The following is an 18,938-nucleotide window of genomic DNA, read 5'->3' as shown; positions in this document are numbered from 1 at the left end:
TTTTTTCTAAAGAGATTGATTTATTTAATATATAAGTTTGTTTATTTATGTATTTATTTTAATAGTTGAAATGGACAGCGCAAGCGCAGTGTATAGTTTGCAAACTCGACGAGAAGGGCACGCAAGCGCAGTGCATGGTAGTTGAACTGGACAGGTGTGTAGCTGTGTGTATATGGAGAAGTTAACGGCCGTGAGAAAGGGACTCAGGCGCAGTGTGGGGATGTAAGGCTCGGTGAGTGACAACGCATGTGCAGAAGGTCCTTATGTGTAGCTGACCTACTGGCAGTACCCGGATGCCACGTCAGAGGTTCGCGAGGTCGATGAGTTCTCAGCGTCGACAGAACACCGGCGACTGTCCAGAGGACCTGAGAGCATTTGCAAGCCAGCTAAATTAGGACCCTACCTGGGGCTCCTCCCCAGACCAGCGCCGACTCGCCGCTGCTCTCCCGCACAGCACGACCTCACCAGTGAGGCAACTAACAGTGAGTGAGAGCCTGGGGTCCCTCATAAGAACGATTTATTGTATTAGCAGGGGAAAATAGTAAATTATTGTCTGCAGTGTGTACTCTATATGTACTGCATATAGAGTACACACTGCAGAAATAGATTTACTATTATCCCCTGCTAATATGAATGGATTAAATGTTCTATATTAGATAATAGTACATACCATGTAATTGTGATACTACGGATCATTTAACCCATTCATGTTAGTCGAGGAAAATTGTAAATCTATTGCTGCAGTGTGTAATGTATATGTAGTACATGTATACAGCACACACCTCCACTACACTACAGCAATAGATTTACAATTTTCCCATGAATAGGTTAAATCATGATCCATAGTACATAACATGTAGTTGTATTATGGATCATTTAACCCAGTCATGTTAGCAGGGCAGAATTGTAACTCTATTACTGCAGTGTACTGGAAGTGTGTACCAGGTTAAATGAAGGAACACACTTCCAGTACACTGCAGTAATAGAGTTACATTTCTCCCCTGCTAACATGAATACGTTAAAATGATCCTAGAGGCACATGCATGATCGGATTTGTAGTTTCACGACAGCTGTGTGAAAGCAAATACAAATGTTTCTTAAATTAAAGTTCTTCATAATCATAAATAAAAATCATTAGTCTGGATTGGTTTTTTTAAAAGTCACCTGTCCGTTAAGAAAAAGTATCGGTAATTGGTATCGGTAAGTACATGAGGGGAGGTACTTGTACTTGGTCTTGAAAAAGTGGTATCGGGACATCCCTATTTAGGGGTAATTAGTGAGGTCTGCAGACCTCACATACATCCCTGCTTTCGGCCGGAGCTCAGAACTGTCAGAGCTCCGGCCGAAGGAAGCCAGAGCTGACAGGAGCAGCTCTGCGTTCTGCATCTGAAACAGATGCAGACCGTGGAGCTTCTCCCGCAAGTCAGGTATGCGGTCTGTGGACCGGATCGCGGGCCGCAGTTGGTCCGTGGCCCGCTACTTGGAGACCCAAATTTCCATTCACCCTCACTTTATTTTTACTCGCAATATGCGAGCAGGCGAGTGGAAATTTTGAGCCCTGTATATATATATATATATATGTATATATATATATATATATATGTTATATATCTATATATATCTGTTAAAGGCAGGAATAGATGAGAATCAAATGAAGCAAATTAGGCTTAATATTTGATTCAGGGAAACTCCCTGCTCACTATCATGAAGAGATCTGCTATGTGCCCAAAACATGATTCCCTCCACAACCTTCTGTCTCTGGGGGAGAGCAGCAGGGATTGTAGGGCACACAGAGACAGTGGTTTGTGAAGGGTACACAGAGGGGATCTGATTGCATGCACACCGGTCCCGGACCTGGAGGAGGGGCAGCGGAGCTCGAAACACAGTGGGGGTATTGAGCAGCGGGAGCAGGCACTGTACTGGCCCGTAGAAACGATCTGGCGGCAATTGTAAAGCCAACAGCCGTCTCTACAAATGTAAACAAATGTACATCACTGGTCACTAAGGGGTTAAAGTGATCTTGTGCCCATTCATGCACACTAAAATATTCATATATTCTTAACAAGCAGTAAAATTACTTTAAACAATCTCTCAATCACCTTTGTATCTCTAAGCATTATTGATAAAATAATTCCCAATATCTGTGCATTTATTGCATGCTATGGCACAATGCACTGTACTGCTTGCTATATGCCCTGGTGTGTTGCACTACAATTCATTCTGAATTGCACCCCAACATGCATGCATTGCAGTGCCATGCGATAGACAATACCACTGTACCATGTGTTGCATTGCCATGCGTTGAGTTGTCATGCATGTATTACTATTGTTGACCACAGGGAAAAACAATGCATGCTATTGTGGTACCGCATGCCTGGGAAGGGGCAGTGACAGTAAGAGAAACAAGACATTTCAGAAATGGCCATTTCCCCATTTGCTGGTTTGTGTGAACTTCACAGTTCACACATGCCTAAATGTTATTCATTTGAGTTACTAGTGGAATGCAATAATATAAAATATACCTTATACAAGTAAGTTATACAAGTATAATATATACTAGAGGTGCACCGAAATGGAAATTTTAAAACCGAAACGAAACCGAAATAAAAAAAAAATGTCAGACCGATACCGAAAATGTTTTTTATTTTTTCAAAAAAATGTATATTTTATTTTTATTTATTTTTTAGAAACTTTTAAATTTTTTTATATTTATTTTTATTAATTCATTTTTTATTAAAATATTTTAATGTTTTACTTTTACTTTTAGGGGCTTCTGGGAAATATAAGGGGGCTAAACAGACCCCTGATATTTCCCTTTTAAAATAGAAAAAGAGATTGAGAACACAAAGTCCTCAATCTCTTTTTCTGTGTCCCCTGTTATCAATGAACAGGAATCCTCTATGAGTCTTCCTGTTCATTGATAACATGAGTACATTGTTTGTTTACTATAACTACAATTATGAATGAATGGGGGTGATGTAGATCACTCCCATTCATTCATAATTGAGGATACAGTACACATACCATATTCTCAATTATGTACACACACTCAGCGATCACTGATCGCTGAGTGTGTGTACCTTGCTCTTCTCTCTGACACGCTGTCACAGGAGGCTGATCGAGCGGTGTAGGGAGAAAAGCCCAGCCTCCTGTGACAGCGCTGTCTCCGCCCCCACACTGCTCTGCCGGACTGTGATAGGCGGCAGAGCTGTGTGGGAGGAGACGCCGGCCGCTCACAGGACTCTCCACCGCAGCGCTCGGCCAGCTGTCACTTTCTCTTCTCCCCGCTGGGACATAGAGCAGCGCCCAGCGGGGAGAAAAGAAATCACGGATGCGCCGATGTATCGGCAGGAAAATGGCACTTTCGGCATTATGCCAAAAGTGCAATTTTCGGCCGATATATCGGTGCATCCCTAATATATACCTTATACAAGTAAAGTTTTAAAGCTAAACTCCTAGCATACAAAACAGCAGAAAAGCTGGCTTCACACCAGTTTCCGCTGGGATAGTTTATTAAAGCTTGTACCACATCACTGGTGTCCCGCCCAAGGTCCACCCCCCCTTACGTGTGGTCGATTACCGCAATTCGTCCAGGTGCTTTCTTCTAGTTACCGCTGATCCAACCTGCGAAAATCGCAGCAGGATGGGGCCGCCGTACGAAAATCATACAAGGGTTCGTTCATTGGATGAAAAGTGCTGTCCGATAGATCGCAAGGTGTATGGGCAGCCTTAGAGCGTCAATAAACTATCCCGGCAAAATTCTTTGTGCAGCCAGCATTTGTTCTGTTTGTTTAGGCTCATATTGGAATGAGGACAGGCTCTCAGTGGCAAGCACCCAGCTCTTTCCTTTCCTGTGCCATGGAGGAGCAGTGCTTCTATTGTGTTCTCCTTGCATCCAAACTCTAGGTAGATATGAAAACAACACCAGTGAATGCAGTTCTGTATTCTATATTCATTGAAATGAATGAATGAAAGTAATATGAAGAGCCAAATGTTTTCTACACTATTTCAGAAGCTGAGTAAAGCATTTACAATGAATGCTGCTCCTTGAAGCCTCATTCAAACTGGGCGCACGGTTCCATGTGGTGTGCACGCCCGTAAACAGGAGGAACAGTTGCTGTGTGTGATTGCGCGCAGAAGCTTTTTCTTCACGATGGGAGGACGCGGCTGTGCGGTGTCATACAGACACCCGAACTGCACATCTGTGTGGGTACGGGTGTCCACACTTGGACACAGAGAGGATCCAACCGCTGTAAAGTAAGAATGCTTTCAGAAATAAGTGTTCATAGTTTATTTTTATCAATTATTAAAATGGAAACTAAATGAACAGAAAATAAATCCAAATCAAATCAATATTTGGTGTGACCACCCATTGCCTTCAAAACAGCATCAATTCAAAGGTAACAATCCTTAAAGTGACACTAAACTTGAGTTTAATCTTAAAAATGCATTCATGTTGCTTTACTATTAACAAAAATGTTTGTTATGTTTGTTTGTGTATAACTCAGCTGTAGATCCTCAAATCATCTCTGAATTCATGCTGCCACTATCCTTCCTTCTTGAGGATGGCCACTGTTGTTCCCCATGGTCCCTGTGTGTGTGTTGTAAAGTATCCACCTCTCCAAGCCCGTGATGGACTACAATCTCAATACAATCTAGTAAACTAAATGTGAGATTGTAGTCCATCACAGAAGCAAGCTTGGAGTGGTGGCTAATTTACAACACACGCATGGACCATGGGGGAAAAAAAGTAGGCACCCTCTGCATGAATTCAGAGATGATTTGAGGATCTACAGCTGAGTGATACACAAATAAGATATATATTTGTTTATAGTTAAGGTACCTGAATGCATTTTTAAGATTTAACTCCCGGGTTTAGTGCCACTTTAACTTGTTAAATGAAAAGTTTACTCTTACTAAACCCTCTGATTCTGAAAAAAATCATATTTTTCATAGAGATTGTGACTATATATACGCCATAATAACAGTGTTTGCATTTTAGTTTCAATCCACAAAGTGTTCAATTAAACTAATTAAGTGATTCACAATCGCCTCTTAGTTTGACTAACTGTTTCACTCATCTGTGACGGCAGAATACAAACACTGCTGATTACCTAATTGGTTCAATTAAACACTTGTTGAACCTTTTCTTCCACAGTCCATTTAGTGAGCCTAACACAAAAAAATCCTTAAAATTAAGGCCACCCTAAATGTTTCCTTTGGTAGTTTCTGTAAGCACAATGTGCACTCTTTAGGATAATTATGCCATTCAATCATGCATGTCCTAAATGCCTTTTTAATTTTTCTACAAATGTCCATAATACTTGGCTTTGAAGCTGAAACTAATTATTTCTTTAAAAACTTTTAATTGATCACATTTATGATATTCAAAACACCATGCATGAAAATCATTGAGAAGCGCCCCCATCACACAGTAGTGGAGCTAGCTGCTCAAGCATTTGACAACTAAAAAACACTATCATATTCATATAGCAATCTACACCTCAGGGTGTTTTATTCAATTTATAAACCAGGTGCACTTGGTGGGTTCTTACCAATCTGCTTCTTTCTTTGACAGGTCTACTTTCAAGTTGCCTGTTTGATTTCACTTTAGGTGCTCAATGCTCCTAGCGTTACACACCTGAACAAATAAGTTGTAAATGGTAACATAACAACAGCAATTTTTACTGGCCTAGGACTTATCTTTTTTTTCTTCTACTTACCAGTTCATTGGACTGAAGATTGGTTTAGTAACAGGTTAACTATGCAAATACAGGCACTTGTTGGAGCAGATCATCAATTAATTCTTCCTGGATAGATATTTAAAGTAGAGGAGGCTACATACAGTTTACTTGTGAAGAGGAGAGAGGTATCATAGGGAGAGATTGCCAACTCATGGCATAGTACAAATGAATGCCCTTGTGAGAATTTCTCTATAAATGGAGCAAATAAACAAGCATAAACCCTGAACAAATAAGTAATAAGATGCAAGGGCTCCATTCACAAAACGGTGACACAAGTATAAGGGTTATGCATATAGATGATGCATAAGCATAAGAAATCTTGTGTTAAAAAAGTGAGTTAATTTCAGTCTGGTGATATTTGAAAATTACAGTCTAATAGCTGAAATAAAGTAAAGGTTCTTTGTGTTAAGGTTTGCAAATTGAGCCTAGAGTTTGTAAAGTTAAACAATCTGAAAAATGAAAGAGCATGCATGGAGAGGTAGCTACAGAGGGAGTATAGTGGGCAAGAAGAAAAATATGGTGAGGAAGAGGGGTAACAGCTCTAAACCAGACATGCATTTAGCAATGTAGAGCTTGCTGTATCAAAACAAAACAGTGTTTACCTAGCTTAAACACCTTGTAAAGAGTTAATAATACTCATATTAAAGTATTTTTGTCTGTATAGTCACAAGAATAATAAAGTGGTAGTGGGATATGAGAGTGGGTGCAAATTAGAGTTTGCCTATAGCCATTAAAAGGCTTGGATCAGTTTATCCAATATAAAGAAGAAACTCCTATTAAATGACCATAAAAACAAATATGTATCATTGATTTTGTGTTAAGAAAGTGTTAGGCTTTTGTTGATTTTATTTAATTAATGTGATACTGTGTAGCTGTAATTGAATTGTAAATTAAATGCACAATAAGGGATGTTTTCTTTTCAATTATCTCTATTCAAAGTAATGCTTTTCTGGAGAAGTCACAAATGCACCTTCAAAACACTTGAAACACTTTCAAGTCTCTGAACAGCGCTTGGTTTAAATGAAGTACAGGAAGAAAATTAGATTTAGAATTTTTGAAGTGCTTCTTTGGCATGTCATTAAGAAAGTAGCTCATGAAGAATTCAACATCAAAGGTTACAACATTAATACGTGTAACATACCTGTAATACCTACAAATCTGTTTCAAAACCAAGTGTGGAATGGACAACTATTTTTTTACAAAACAGTCAAGCCTGGTAGATCTGGCTTTTTGACCAAGATTACAGATAATGAAAAAAGTATCAATCATATTACATACACTACTGTATGCCAGCAGTAATTGTAAGGCTGGTCAGTCTTTTCCATCTATCTTGTACATATTCATAACACCTGTCTGTGATGTTTTTAACATATAATGGAAATGTTACACATATACAAATATATCTATATATCTATAGATACATCTATAGATATATACAGTAGATATATCTATAAATATATATATCTATATATATATTCTTAGCAGTTTAGCATGAGCCTCCCTCACTGGGAGTGGTTTGAAACATCTTCTAACAGGTTAGAAACATCTGCTGCCTGTCAACATCTGCTCTCCACAGAAACAAGTTTAGATTTTAATACTTGTGTTGTAAACTTTTATTTCTATTCAATGCTCATAGATACAAAGATGAGTTTGTATTTCTTGTTCAGAATATGTAATGTGTAAATACTTTAGTGTGCATGCGCACTTTAAAGCTGGGCATAGACACCTTGAATTGTGGCCAATTCCAGCTGAATTGGCTGACATTTTAGATGTGGGTGGTCCTGCAAGCACACCTAGCTCAATAAAATCAACAAAGCCTGGTGGAAAATTGCCTGAATACAATTAAGAATTCTCCATCCATGCTGTTAGTGTGGATGGGGGAATCAAGTGATTTCCTATCTGTCTCTTGTGGGCTGAATGGCTGAAACTTGAGCCACCAATGCCTAGCTTAAGAGTATCTTTACATTAAATAAGATTACAGCTCCAGGGTCCCTCATTCCTTACTCTCATCTGAGATTAACTGAAGTGAGTAGTATTTATACCTTATGCATGGAGCCAGGAACCATTATATTGTTAAAGTGGTACTTTATATCAGTAACTGAATTGCTGAGGAGGGGAATTTCCAAAAATCTTTATTTAAAGTATTTTAAATCATCTTTGATGGTTTAAATGTCAACCAATGTCATGAAATGTCAACCAGTTACCAGGAAAACCATTACTATTGTGAAGCAAAATTTTACCAAATATGGTAGAGAGATGTCTTTTTTTTTCTTAAATGTGATAAATATGTCCCTGTGTTTTAGCTTTTGTGTTCCCATCCTCTAACCTGCATGCCATCTCCCTAGAACTAATGACAAAAGATTAGAGAAAAATTAAATGACATTGTCAGGAAGTATGAATGAGGTTATTAGGAAGTATGATATAGAGTATATGGATGAAAGCCCTGAGTTTGTTATGTTGCAGACATTCTAATCACATGCATAAATATTGCATTGATGTGCAATCACTATTTTTTATATGATATAGTCAATTATTATAAGCCTTTATTAAATTATTTTTCCCATGGAACATTAATTCACCTCCATCCCAAATGGCCCATTATCCTGCTTTCCTCAATGGACACATAACAGTTCCTTATAACTGAAGCTAGCATTATTTTTGTGAGAAGACTTTCACATAAAAGTATTGCACAAATTGATAATATAACATGCATGTGATAAATTTAGCTAATCCATGTGATGAAACTTCAATGTATAATTATTATTTGTACAAAAAGCAAAAACACATGATAATGAAAATATCCCATGTATTATGGTTTGTTTCAAACAGACAAAAGGGAATGTTAAACACATCATCTCTTCTCAATAGTTTAAATGTAAGAAATCAATTTTTTATTTAAAGAAACACTCAAATCTTAAAAATGCATTCAAGTACATTAACAACTTGGGACCATGGGGAACAAAAGTAGTCACCCTCCAGAAGGAAGGACAATGTCAGTACCAATTCAGAGATGAATTGAGGATCTACAGATGAGTGATACACAAATAAAGATACATTTTTGTTAATAGTTAAGGTACTTGAATGCATTTTTAAGATTTAACTCCTGAGTTTAGTGTCACTTTAAGGCCAGGTTTCTAAGCATATTAACTTAACGCAAATTGGGATGTTCAGAATTAATTTTTTCCCTCCTATTTGTTCATATTTACACCTACATTTGTTCATATTTACATCTACTATGCAATATTGAAAGTTCAAAAAATTTACAATGTTCCTCATTACTAATGTAATTTATGAATCTAAGATGCATGTGCACATTTACTAGAATATTAAACTCAGTGTAATATGTTGCATATAAAAGCCATATTGAAACCTCAAATAGACATATGAAACCAACATAGCCAATAAGAGCAGGCAGCAAAAGATACTTAGGCATATTTCTGTTGTGTTTAAAATTTTCTTCACCTGAAGAGCCCCAACCCAGACAAATATAGTTTTTTTTAAATCATGAATACATAAGAATTCATAACCGCGGATCTTAAATATCTTCCCATTTGAAACTTGACGTGTTATCACGCAAAAAATGTGCTTCATTCTGGATCGATTCAGATTTTTATTTCCTTAGTTTCTCCGGATTTTAGATCCGAAATTCGATTTGGTTCGTTATTCGGATTTCGGATCTGTCTGAATTTTTGTTTCAGACCTATTTGGATGGGGTTCTTTAATAATAAACTAACGTCATTTTGGGGGGAGGGGGGTGGTTACTTCAGTTCTGACACTGTCTGCTCTCCTACCGCTCTTATCAACTCTCTCTACTCCACAACAGGAAGTCACATGACCGTGCCTGTAATGCAACCCCCAACAGCCAACAAAAATTCTGATTGGCCAGAGAACAGTCACATGTCTGATTTAGTTTTGTTTTGTACAAACGGAGCTGAATTTTTGTTAAATGTACATTTGGATTCATTCGCATACAGACATATTCGAATTTGGATGCATCCGAATGTCCAAATTTAACAAAATTCGTAAGAATATCCATTTGGAATAAAACATAATTTACATGTCTATTTTAAACTCTAGTTGTCGGCCTTGACAAACTGTCTGATATTTCAAAGTGAAATGTTAGTGCACTTTTATTGGTGCCGACACACCACTTTTGCATATTGGGATGTCAGAGAGCATGATACAGTTAAAGCCAAGCATAATACACATAGCAGTCTGAGATTTTTGGGCTCTCCAGCACAAAGACAACAAGATAAGCACAAGCGTCTCTTTATGTCTGCTCTTAACTCATTTTCATATACTTTAATTAATGCCAAGTTCACTTTAAATGTAATTAGATATCTTAAATACACAATGACATATTTTAATATGATTGTGTTTTTGTTTTTTTTACATAGAAGGTCATGCATACCAGAAAGAGGCACATGGAATTATTTCAGGAATTAAATCAGAAATTTCAAACTCTGGAAAGATTTCGGGATATACCAAATACTGGAAGCACGGTAAGTTCCTAATATAAGCAAAGGCTGATCTTGATGCTTATTGCTGTGGCAGATGGTTAGCTCACTTTAAGATTTCATTGGTCACTTGAGCCTAAATGCTATTCATTGAAATAGATTATGAACATAAGTACACATTCAAAGCTAATGCTGGCCATACATGACTCAAATTTTAGGCAATTTCTGCTGAATCAGTCGAAATTTAAACCATGGGTGGCCCTTTCAGCACCCTACAGCTTTACAATCTTTAAAAAATCGAAGGAGCCAGGACGACAATTGGCAAAACAGCAACTGCATTCATTCAGATTCAGTTACTATTTGAGAAATTCAGACAGCCATTGGGTGCTGACTGTCTGAATACAATAGGAAGCAGGTGCTAATCCTCCATACGCGCTGTTTAGTGTGTAGGAGGAATTTCCTTAGGTTTCTATGCCTGTATGGCTAGGTTAATTTCTATGTCTAATGCAGCTATTAGGATGCTTAGGATCACCAATGTTCTCAGTTGATACATACCATGCTTTTAAAAAGTTACTCTACCCAAAGTGATAGTTTAATGGTGGGATAAGGCTTCCATTGATTTATAATATCTTTTGAGGACATCAGAGGTGACATTTATTCACCTGCTACAACCAGCGTGTTCCTGTGTTACCTTTCTTTCTGTTACATTTTCTATAAGATTTATCAATTAACAATCCATCTACAATTTCTAAGCTAAGTGTGTTGAAATGTTACCACGGGATTCCCTTGGGGAGATAACAAGGAAATAGGTAGTGTTGCGTTACAACATCTACTATAAATGGAAATACCAGTTTTTCATGGACAAAGTTTAAAAAAGTATGCACACAAGAAGGATACAATTTATGCACAGGTATATGGGCTGGTATCCTCACAGCAAGATGGTCAGTAAACATGCACACTGTTATGTTAATTCCACCCTATATGCCTATTAGCATCAGACCAGAGCATCATAACTGTTATTAATAAAAAGTGAAATAATGAGAAAAAGGCACATAGTGAGCTGACCCCAAAAAACACAATTGAGAGGGCATATCAGACAAACTGCCAAGGGAGTATAATTGTAATTGTTTGCTCATTTATAATAAGAATAGCAGTAGCAGCTTTTAAAGTAGAAGTAATTATTTAAAATATGGTGTGGTATTCAAGCAAAACAAATTAAAGTAAATTTACTAGATAAATAACAAAAACTTACTGAAGTGTAATGATATTTAGTTTTTACCTCACAGCAATAAATAAATAGAAACCTACATAAAATGTTTGCATGTACAACCATTCAATTAATGCTGACACTGTCATTACTGCATGGGTTTTTCTACAGAACTGTGCTTCTCATTAGTGTAATAACCTGAAATTACAGGGCCCCATAGTAAATATTTTAATAGTCCCCCACATCATTGTACAACACCCTAATTACCATGGCAGGTGAACAAGTACTGAAGAGAATGTGGTGGTGGTGGTGGTGGTGGTGGTGGTGGTGATATTGATGTAAGTACAGATCTGTGGAGTGCAGATAAGCATAAACTTATCCTTTAAAATTACAATATTACTAACTTAATATAGAAGACCCGCCTGTAAAAGAAAAAGATAAATAGGTTTCAGTGGCTTAAAACTTCACTGTATTGCAGATCTCCTGCCACCACTAATATAAAAAGCTTATGTGCATGTCCAATACTTGGAACCTCTATGAGCACTGTGGTTCCTCCTGCTAACCACTTTTTCACTGCTATGTCCTGCAGTGGGAGGAGCCATAGTGCGTAGAAGGGCACCAGGTAATGGGCACACCCTAAAATGTTAAATACCAAAGGATCTGCAATACATCTAAGTTTTAGGCCTGCCCAAAGGGTATTTATCTCTTTCTTTTACATGGTGGTCAGTGACCTACGTCAGTGAGGGACCCATACACTGCTGTAATAGTTTATTTGATTTCCGCTGTCACTTGTATGCAGAGCAGATAGAGGAGTCATGTCCATTTGTGGGCTTTGCATTGAAAGATGGCATCTGTCAGAGCTGCAGGGGAAGTGAGTAGTAGAAGGCTTCCTCTGCTAGCTCTATTTACAATTGACAGTGGCAATCTGATGTGAGCCATCACATCACGCAGACAAAGTTCTGGATGGTGCTTGGCAGCCCATTTTAACTGCATAGGCACCCATTGGTCCTCATCCCTGGGACCCCATCTTGAACCCGTTCCTACTTTGGCAAAAGTTCCTGCCAGTGCTCCTTGTTGCTAAATATTAAGAGTGTAAGCTTTCACAAGCAGGGCCCTCCTTTCCATTTTGTCTTGATTTGTATTGTAACTTCCTTATATTGTAAAGCGATGCACAATCTGTTGGCGCTATATAAATCCTGAATAATAATAATAATACATTTATATGGCAATACATGTATTGATAAGAAAAAAAGAAACGGTTGCATCCACTAAAACCTCTGACTTTTATAGACTTGAAATCTGTCTTTCTATTTATAAATATTGTGGCATTTCGCTTAAAAAACACATATTAATGCACACATATATCCTTGTAAATAAAACACATTTCTGTGTATCAGTGTGAGAAAAATAAGACATATTAGTGTTTTTGCTTCTTTCATTTGAATTGCAATGCAATTCTTGAATTTGAATTGCAAATTCATAAAGGAATACCAATTAAACATTAACTTCTAATACTGAGAAAACGTCTTCAATTGTTGACGTCATCAGTCCTAGAGTTATTCAACAGGTCTAAAGAATATGTGCGTATGCTGTCACATTAATGGTCTTGCATACCTGGTCTTACAGACAAGAGTGCTTTCATAGTACTTACTACATGCAAAGGACGCACACAACTGTGATAGTGTACATACATTTTTACACCAGACTTATATCACATTACTTGGTTCATCTTGTCTTTATTTAAGGCATAAAACAGCATTATTAAATTGATTAATGAGCACTGCAAATGGGGAAGTCAGTGTATGCATTGAACATAGCTCAGTGCAGAGAATGCATTTAATGAGTGTGTCTGATTACTTTAATTACCTAATCAGGTTAAAAAACAGATATGAGAGAAATACATTGGATGCCATTACTGACCCCTTTCTAAAAACTTCCAGTTGTCTGGCTGTTATTTTGACCCTTCTGTTTCCATACTATGAATCTCAGTCAAACTGAGGATAAGATAAGACCTTCTAATGTTACTGCAACTTTTCTGCATCAGCATACATGTTCCAGGTCAGCGATTTAGAAAGCATTGAAGCCAGTGAAGTTAATTTAATAAAGGGATAGCACCTACTCATCTAGAAATGTGAATGTTAGTATATAAGGTGAAGCTTGGTTCACTTAAGGGGAATTTAAAGATTGCTGCTTAGGCATGAATAAGAATTCATCATGCACACAGATTCACCTTACTCAGTAACATTCACTTTGCAAAGTGAATTGCCTCAATTAATTTAGTAAATTGACCCCATAGAATTATGTAACAGCCTTGCGACCAACATTTTCAGAAGGACGTCAGCACAAGTAGCCTCTATATTTCCCTTAGGAAAGTTTTATTTTATAATATTATTTTTATTTAGTCATGTAAGTTCTCCAGTGACAAAATCCCCTACTCTAAACAAGGGCAATGTAGAAAGACCCCATGCAGGGTTGATTTTGGTGATTTTTTAGTCACAATATGAAGAGAAATTAAATAACAGCCTTGAAACCTTACAGCATGCGGGACTTGCAGACTGGCCCCCCATGGATTCTGGCTTTGTAGTACTTGTATACGCAGTTAGCCCTGTTGCTACACATCTGTATTTACCTACTAATGGAAACCAGTGTTGCTATATAAAACTTAAAATGGTATTGAAAAGAATTTTAAAAGACTAACATAGAATCAATGCAGAGTTTCCACCACCTACAGAGCTCTAGAGCATTCTGCTTTTTATTTGTGTTTACACCTCTACTGTGCTGTATTTCTTTTTTGCAAAAAGGTAATATGCGTTTATTGAATATCAATGGACTTGGAGGGGCTGATTTACAAAAAGACTTGAGAATCTTCACTCAATAAATTGTGTGAATATTCACTTCAGTTATACAATCATCTAAAAAGCAAAGTCTTGTTCACTTTGAATTCTCAGTCATGTGCAGATAAGGCAATGTGCTTTTCACATAATTGGATAACAAAGTGAAGATTCTCAACTCTTTTAGTAAATCTGCCTAAATGGCTAATTCTATGCAAAGTAACTAATATAGCTGATATATTTTGCAGGGTTAGCACAGCCAAGACTAAAAATTCAAGCACTGGTTAATTCTCACCCACCAGTTAATGATATCTTTATATATTGCTCAGAAACTGGCAGCAAGAGATCTGTGCGTTCCCAGCTCAGTCCTCGTACTGAAGGTTTCCCTAAGGGATTTGCATCCATTCTGCTTCTTTATTTGATATCCCAGGAAATACAGCAGGTTACTTGTTTGTTTAGCTTAGAAATGACTGCTTCTGAAACAGATAAAGGAATATCATTTGTTGTAGCTTACTTGCCCATTCCCCATGAGGTATGTTTTTTTTTTTCAACCCATCTAAGTCCACCCATCACTGAAATCCTGGTACTGTATCAATTAATAATTTAAAGAAAAACTAGAAGAGGAATATGAAGGATGTAATTTCTGACTTCTCCTAAAAATGCAAGTACTTTGAGTATCTTGCTGTACCAACGGCTTCAGTACTGGATGAGTCACTGTGAATAAGTTTGTAGATGTTCTGGCTATGCTCTGACTTCATTTGATAAATAATTGTTCCAGCTCAGTAACCCATAATGTTGTGAAGCCAAAGGAAGCCGGTGAACAAACATTTTATGGGTCAGCAATTCCAGCCTCCTTATTTCTCTTAGTACAATTTTCCTTTTATGAGTTTTGTTTTTGTGCATTTCAGTCAATCAGATAACTTGTTTTTGTTCTATTGTACTTCTATTTTTAGGTTTGTGACTTAGATGTTCTAATATACTCTTTCTTCTGCCTGTCCAGGAAAACCCAGCAGTAAACAAGAACCCATGGGACAGTTTCAAAAACCCAAATGAATATCAACATTATACAACAATCAATGTATTAGATTCAGAAGCAAAAGATTCTTTAGAACTTAGACCTTCAGAATGGGAGAAATGTCTGAATTTGCCTTTAGATGTACAGGAAGGCGACTTTCAAACTGAGGTTTAATATAACCACAACAAACAGACTGAAACAAGTCATTTGCACTGACACATGTGAAAGACTTTAGAAGCCTGGCGTCTGGACTTTTGTGGCCACTTCATGTCAGGATCTTCATGTGCCAAATGTCAGTGTTTTCTTTTGGTTTTCTTTTTTTTTTTATTTCTTGTCTACTCTCACTAGCAAATCTAGTGCAGAACCAGGTGTACAAATCTTACCATCATGTGTTGTAAGTACCCGTGGAATGGATTTGTAAGGTAATCTTTATAGATCAACCTCAAACAACAATTCATGTTGTAACAGCTTCATTTGGTTTAGTTTTCAAAAAACTTCACCATGAAGCACAATGTATATATGCAGTTTTTAAAATTTATAACAGTCTGTTTGGCCATTACTACACTTTTTACTTTATAATATAAAAAAGAGCAACATTTTTGTCATTAAATGAATGTTTGTTGAGCTACGTTCTTCATTGCTTTAAATGCAATAAAGTAATAATCTCACTTTTATATGAATAATATATTTCACATCTTTATTATTGCAGTTTTATCTTGGAAGCTCATGGTGGCTTTCTCTGCTGCAGCTCTGTATAAAATATTTAAAATGTTGTATGGTGTAAATAAACTTTTGTCTACAGCTTTGTTCCCTTTGTCTTCTGTGAAATATTATCTTTGTTTGCAGGCTGGAAGAAACTCATTTTTTAAGTTTGTCAGAAACATTTGATGGGATAGCCAGCTTTTACTTTAATGTGAATATATGCTTCAAACTTTAGGTGTTACAGAAGAAGAAGTATATTTTTGCTACCCCCCACCCATTTGCATTTATTGCCTAGTCATAATCAGAATATTGATGCATTCAAAAGAAAATACATTTATGCAATTGTTATATTTGAAAATATAAATGAAGAAATGTTAAACCTATATTTTAAAGAAAAGCAAATTAGTTCATGGAAATTATATTTTTGATGCTTAGATATATGTGAATGTGAACAGCTTAATGTAAATACTATTGTCAATATGTGTTAATAATGTATAAACTTTGTTCCTGTTAAACGTTTTTAGCTGTATCTGCATTGAGACTGGTGCACTCGGTTATTAAATATGCACATTGTGCTTCCTAAATAGGATCACCCAGCATAACACATAATCCTGACTACTCCTATCTAGGTGCAAAGTTTATGGAAGGTTCTAGCCATGGAGCTAGTGTTCCATTGAAGGCTGTGCAACTGCTTTCATTGGAAAGTGTCTTATAGACTCTAGCATATAATGCTTTGGAAGTTTGTCCTGAGTCTGATGCTATCACATTCAAAGTAATCTGACAGTGTGACTTCTAATGACTGCTATTTGAACTTCGAATATTATTTAAAAAATCAGACAATACAATTGTTAATCATGTTAAATATTTGTCTTAAACATCATGGCAGGGTAAAGAAAGGTACCTAGAAAATAGAAACTATTTCCTTAAATTGTATTATAATGAAAACCATAGAGTGGTAGATTATTTATCTCTTGCTCATTAAAGGAGAGCTCTGCTATTGGTATCTAGATTGCAAATTACTTGGTAATATCTGAATTACCTCTCCATAAATAGGTGTCCCAATAAAAATTGTTGAGAAACATGCTTTATGCCAAAGTGGGACCCTGTTCCTTCCTAGAAGTCATTGAATCCTAGATACCAAGGCCAAATTTAGCAGCATCATATGTGTCAGTTAATTTGAAAACTTGTCCACATAAATAATTTTTACAATTTTGAAGGCTTTTTTAAGCTTTTATTTGGTACACTGTTCCACTGTTCCTTTCTCTCTCTCTCTCTCTCTCTCTCTCTCTCTGTATATATATATATACACACACACACTATATTGCCAAAAGTATTGGGACACCCCTCATTGGATTTCCTTGCTACTAAATATTTCACGGTCAACTGTTAGTGGTATTATAACAAAGTGGAAGCAACTTGGAACAAGAGCAACTCAGCCGCGAAGTGGTAGGCCACGCAAAATGACAGAGCAGGGTCAGCACATCCTGAAGCGCACAGTGCGCAGAAGTCGCCAACTGTCTGCAGAGTCAATTGCTAAAGACCTCCAAACTTCATGTGGCCTTAAGATTGGCACAACAACAGTGCGTAGGGAGCTTCATGGAATGGGTTTCCATGGACGAGCAGCTGCATCCAAGCCTTACAGGACCAAGTGCAATGCAAAGCGTTGGATGCAGTGGTGTAAAGTACACCACCACTGGACCCTAGTCTAGTGTAAAGTTTGGTGGAGGGGGGATTATGGTGTGGGGTTGTTTTTCAGGGGTTGGGCTTGGCCCCTTAGTTCTAATGAAGGGAACTCTTAAGGCATCAGGATACCAAGACATTTTGGACAATTTCATGCTCCCAACTTTGTGGGAATAGTTTGGGGATGGTCCCTTCCTGTTCCAACATGACTGTGCACCAGTGCACAAAGCAAAGTCCATAAAGACATGGATGAGCAAGTTTGGGGTGGAGGAACTTAACTGGCCTGCACTGAGTCCTGACCTAAACCCGATAGAACACCTTTGGGATGAATTAGAGCGGAGACTGCGAGCCAGGCCTTTCCATCCAACATCAGTACCTGACCTCACAATTGGGCTTTTGGAAGAATGTTCAAACATTCCCATAGACACACTCCTAAACTTTGTGGACAGAAGTTGTTATAGCTGCAAAGGGATGAGGTGGGGCCTCCAGACTTGTTTTTCAAGCACATCCCATGGATGCTTGATTGAGATCTGGGGAATTTGGAGGCCAAGTCAACACCTTGAACACATTGTTGTGTTGCTCAAACCATTCTTGAACCATTTTTGTATTATGGCAGAGTGTATTATCCTGCTAAAAGAGGCCACTGCTATCAGGGAATAATGTTTCCATGAAGGGGTGTACTTGGCCAAAATCAATGTTTGGGTAGGTGGTACATGTCAAAGAAGCATCCCCATGAATGGCAGGTCCCAAGGTTTCCCAGAAGGACATTTCCCAAAGCATCACACTGCCTCTGCCAGCTTGCCTTCTTCCCATAGTGCATCCTGGTGCCATCTCTTATCTAGGTAAGCGACACACGTGCACCCAATCATCATGATGTAAAAGAAAACATGATTCATCAGAACAGTGCACCTTCTTCCATTTCTCTGTGGTCTAGTTGTGATGCTCACGTACCCATTGTAGGTGCTTTTGCCAGTGGACATGGGTCAGCATAGGCACCCTGACGGATTTGTGGCAACGCAGACCCATACACAACAAATTGCAATGCACTGTGTGTTCAGAAAGCTTACTATCAGTACCAGCATTAACGTTTTCAACAATTTGAGCTGCAGTCATTCTTCTAATGGATCAGACTATACAGCCCAGTCCCATTTGTAATAATAAGCCTTGGCCGCCCATAATCCTGTAGCCACTTAACCAGTTTTCCTTCTTTGGACCCCTTTTGGTAGGTCCTGACCACTGCAGACTGGGAACATCCCACAAGAGCTGCAGTTTTGGAGTTGCTCTAACCCAGTTGTCTAGCCA

At 37.7% G+C, this 18,938-nt stretch overlaps 1 protein-coding gene across 1 annotated transcript in view; it reads left to right on the top strand.

The window, feature by feature from the left end:
- The window catches only part of ADGRB3 (adhesion G protein-coupled receptor B3), a 790,044-nt gene extending 773,756 nt beyond the window's left edge, over positions 1-16,288 (top strand). The window contains exons 30-31 of the mRNA XM_018560884.1: positions 10,142-10,246; positions 15,240-16,288. Of these exons, the coding sequence (XP_018416386.1) occupies positions 10,142-10,246; positions 15,240-15,428 (294 nt within the window). The 3' untranslated portion in view covers positions 15,429-16,288. The remainder of the gene's footprint in view (positions 1-10,141; positions 10,247-15,239) is intronic.
- Positions 16,289-18,938: the final 2,650 nt, after the last annotated feature.

This window comes from Nanorana parkeri, unplaced genomic scaffold (genome assembly GCF_000935625.1).
Source record: "Nanorana parkeri isolate BGI_ZX_2015 unplaced genomic scaffold, ASM93562v1 scaffold484, whole genome shotgun sequence".
Classification (NCBI taxonomy): domain Eukaryota; kingdom Metazoa; phylum Chordata; class Amphibia; order Anura; family Dicroglossidae; genus Nanorana; species Nanorana parkeri.
This window is presented reverse-complemented; position numbering and strand designations above follow the sequence as displayed.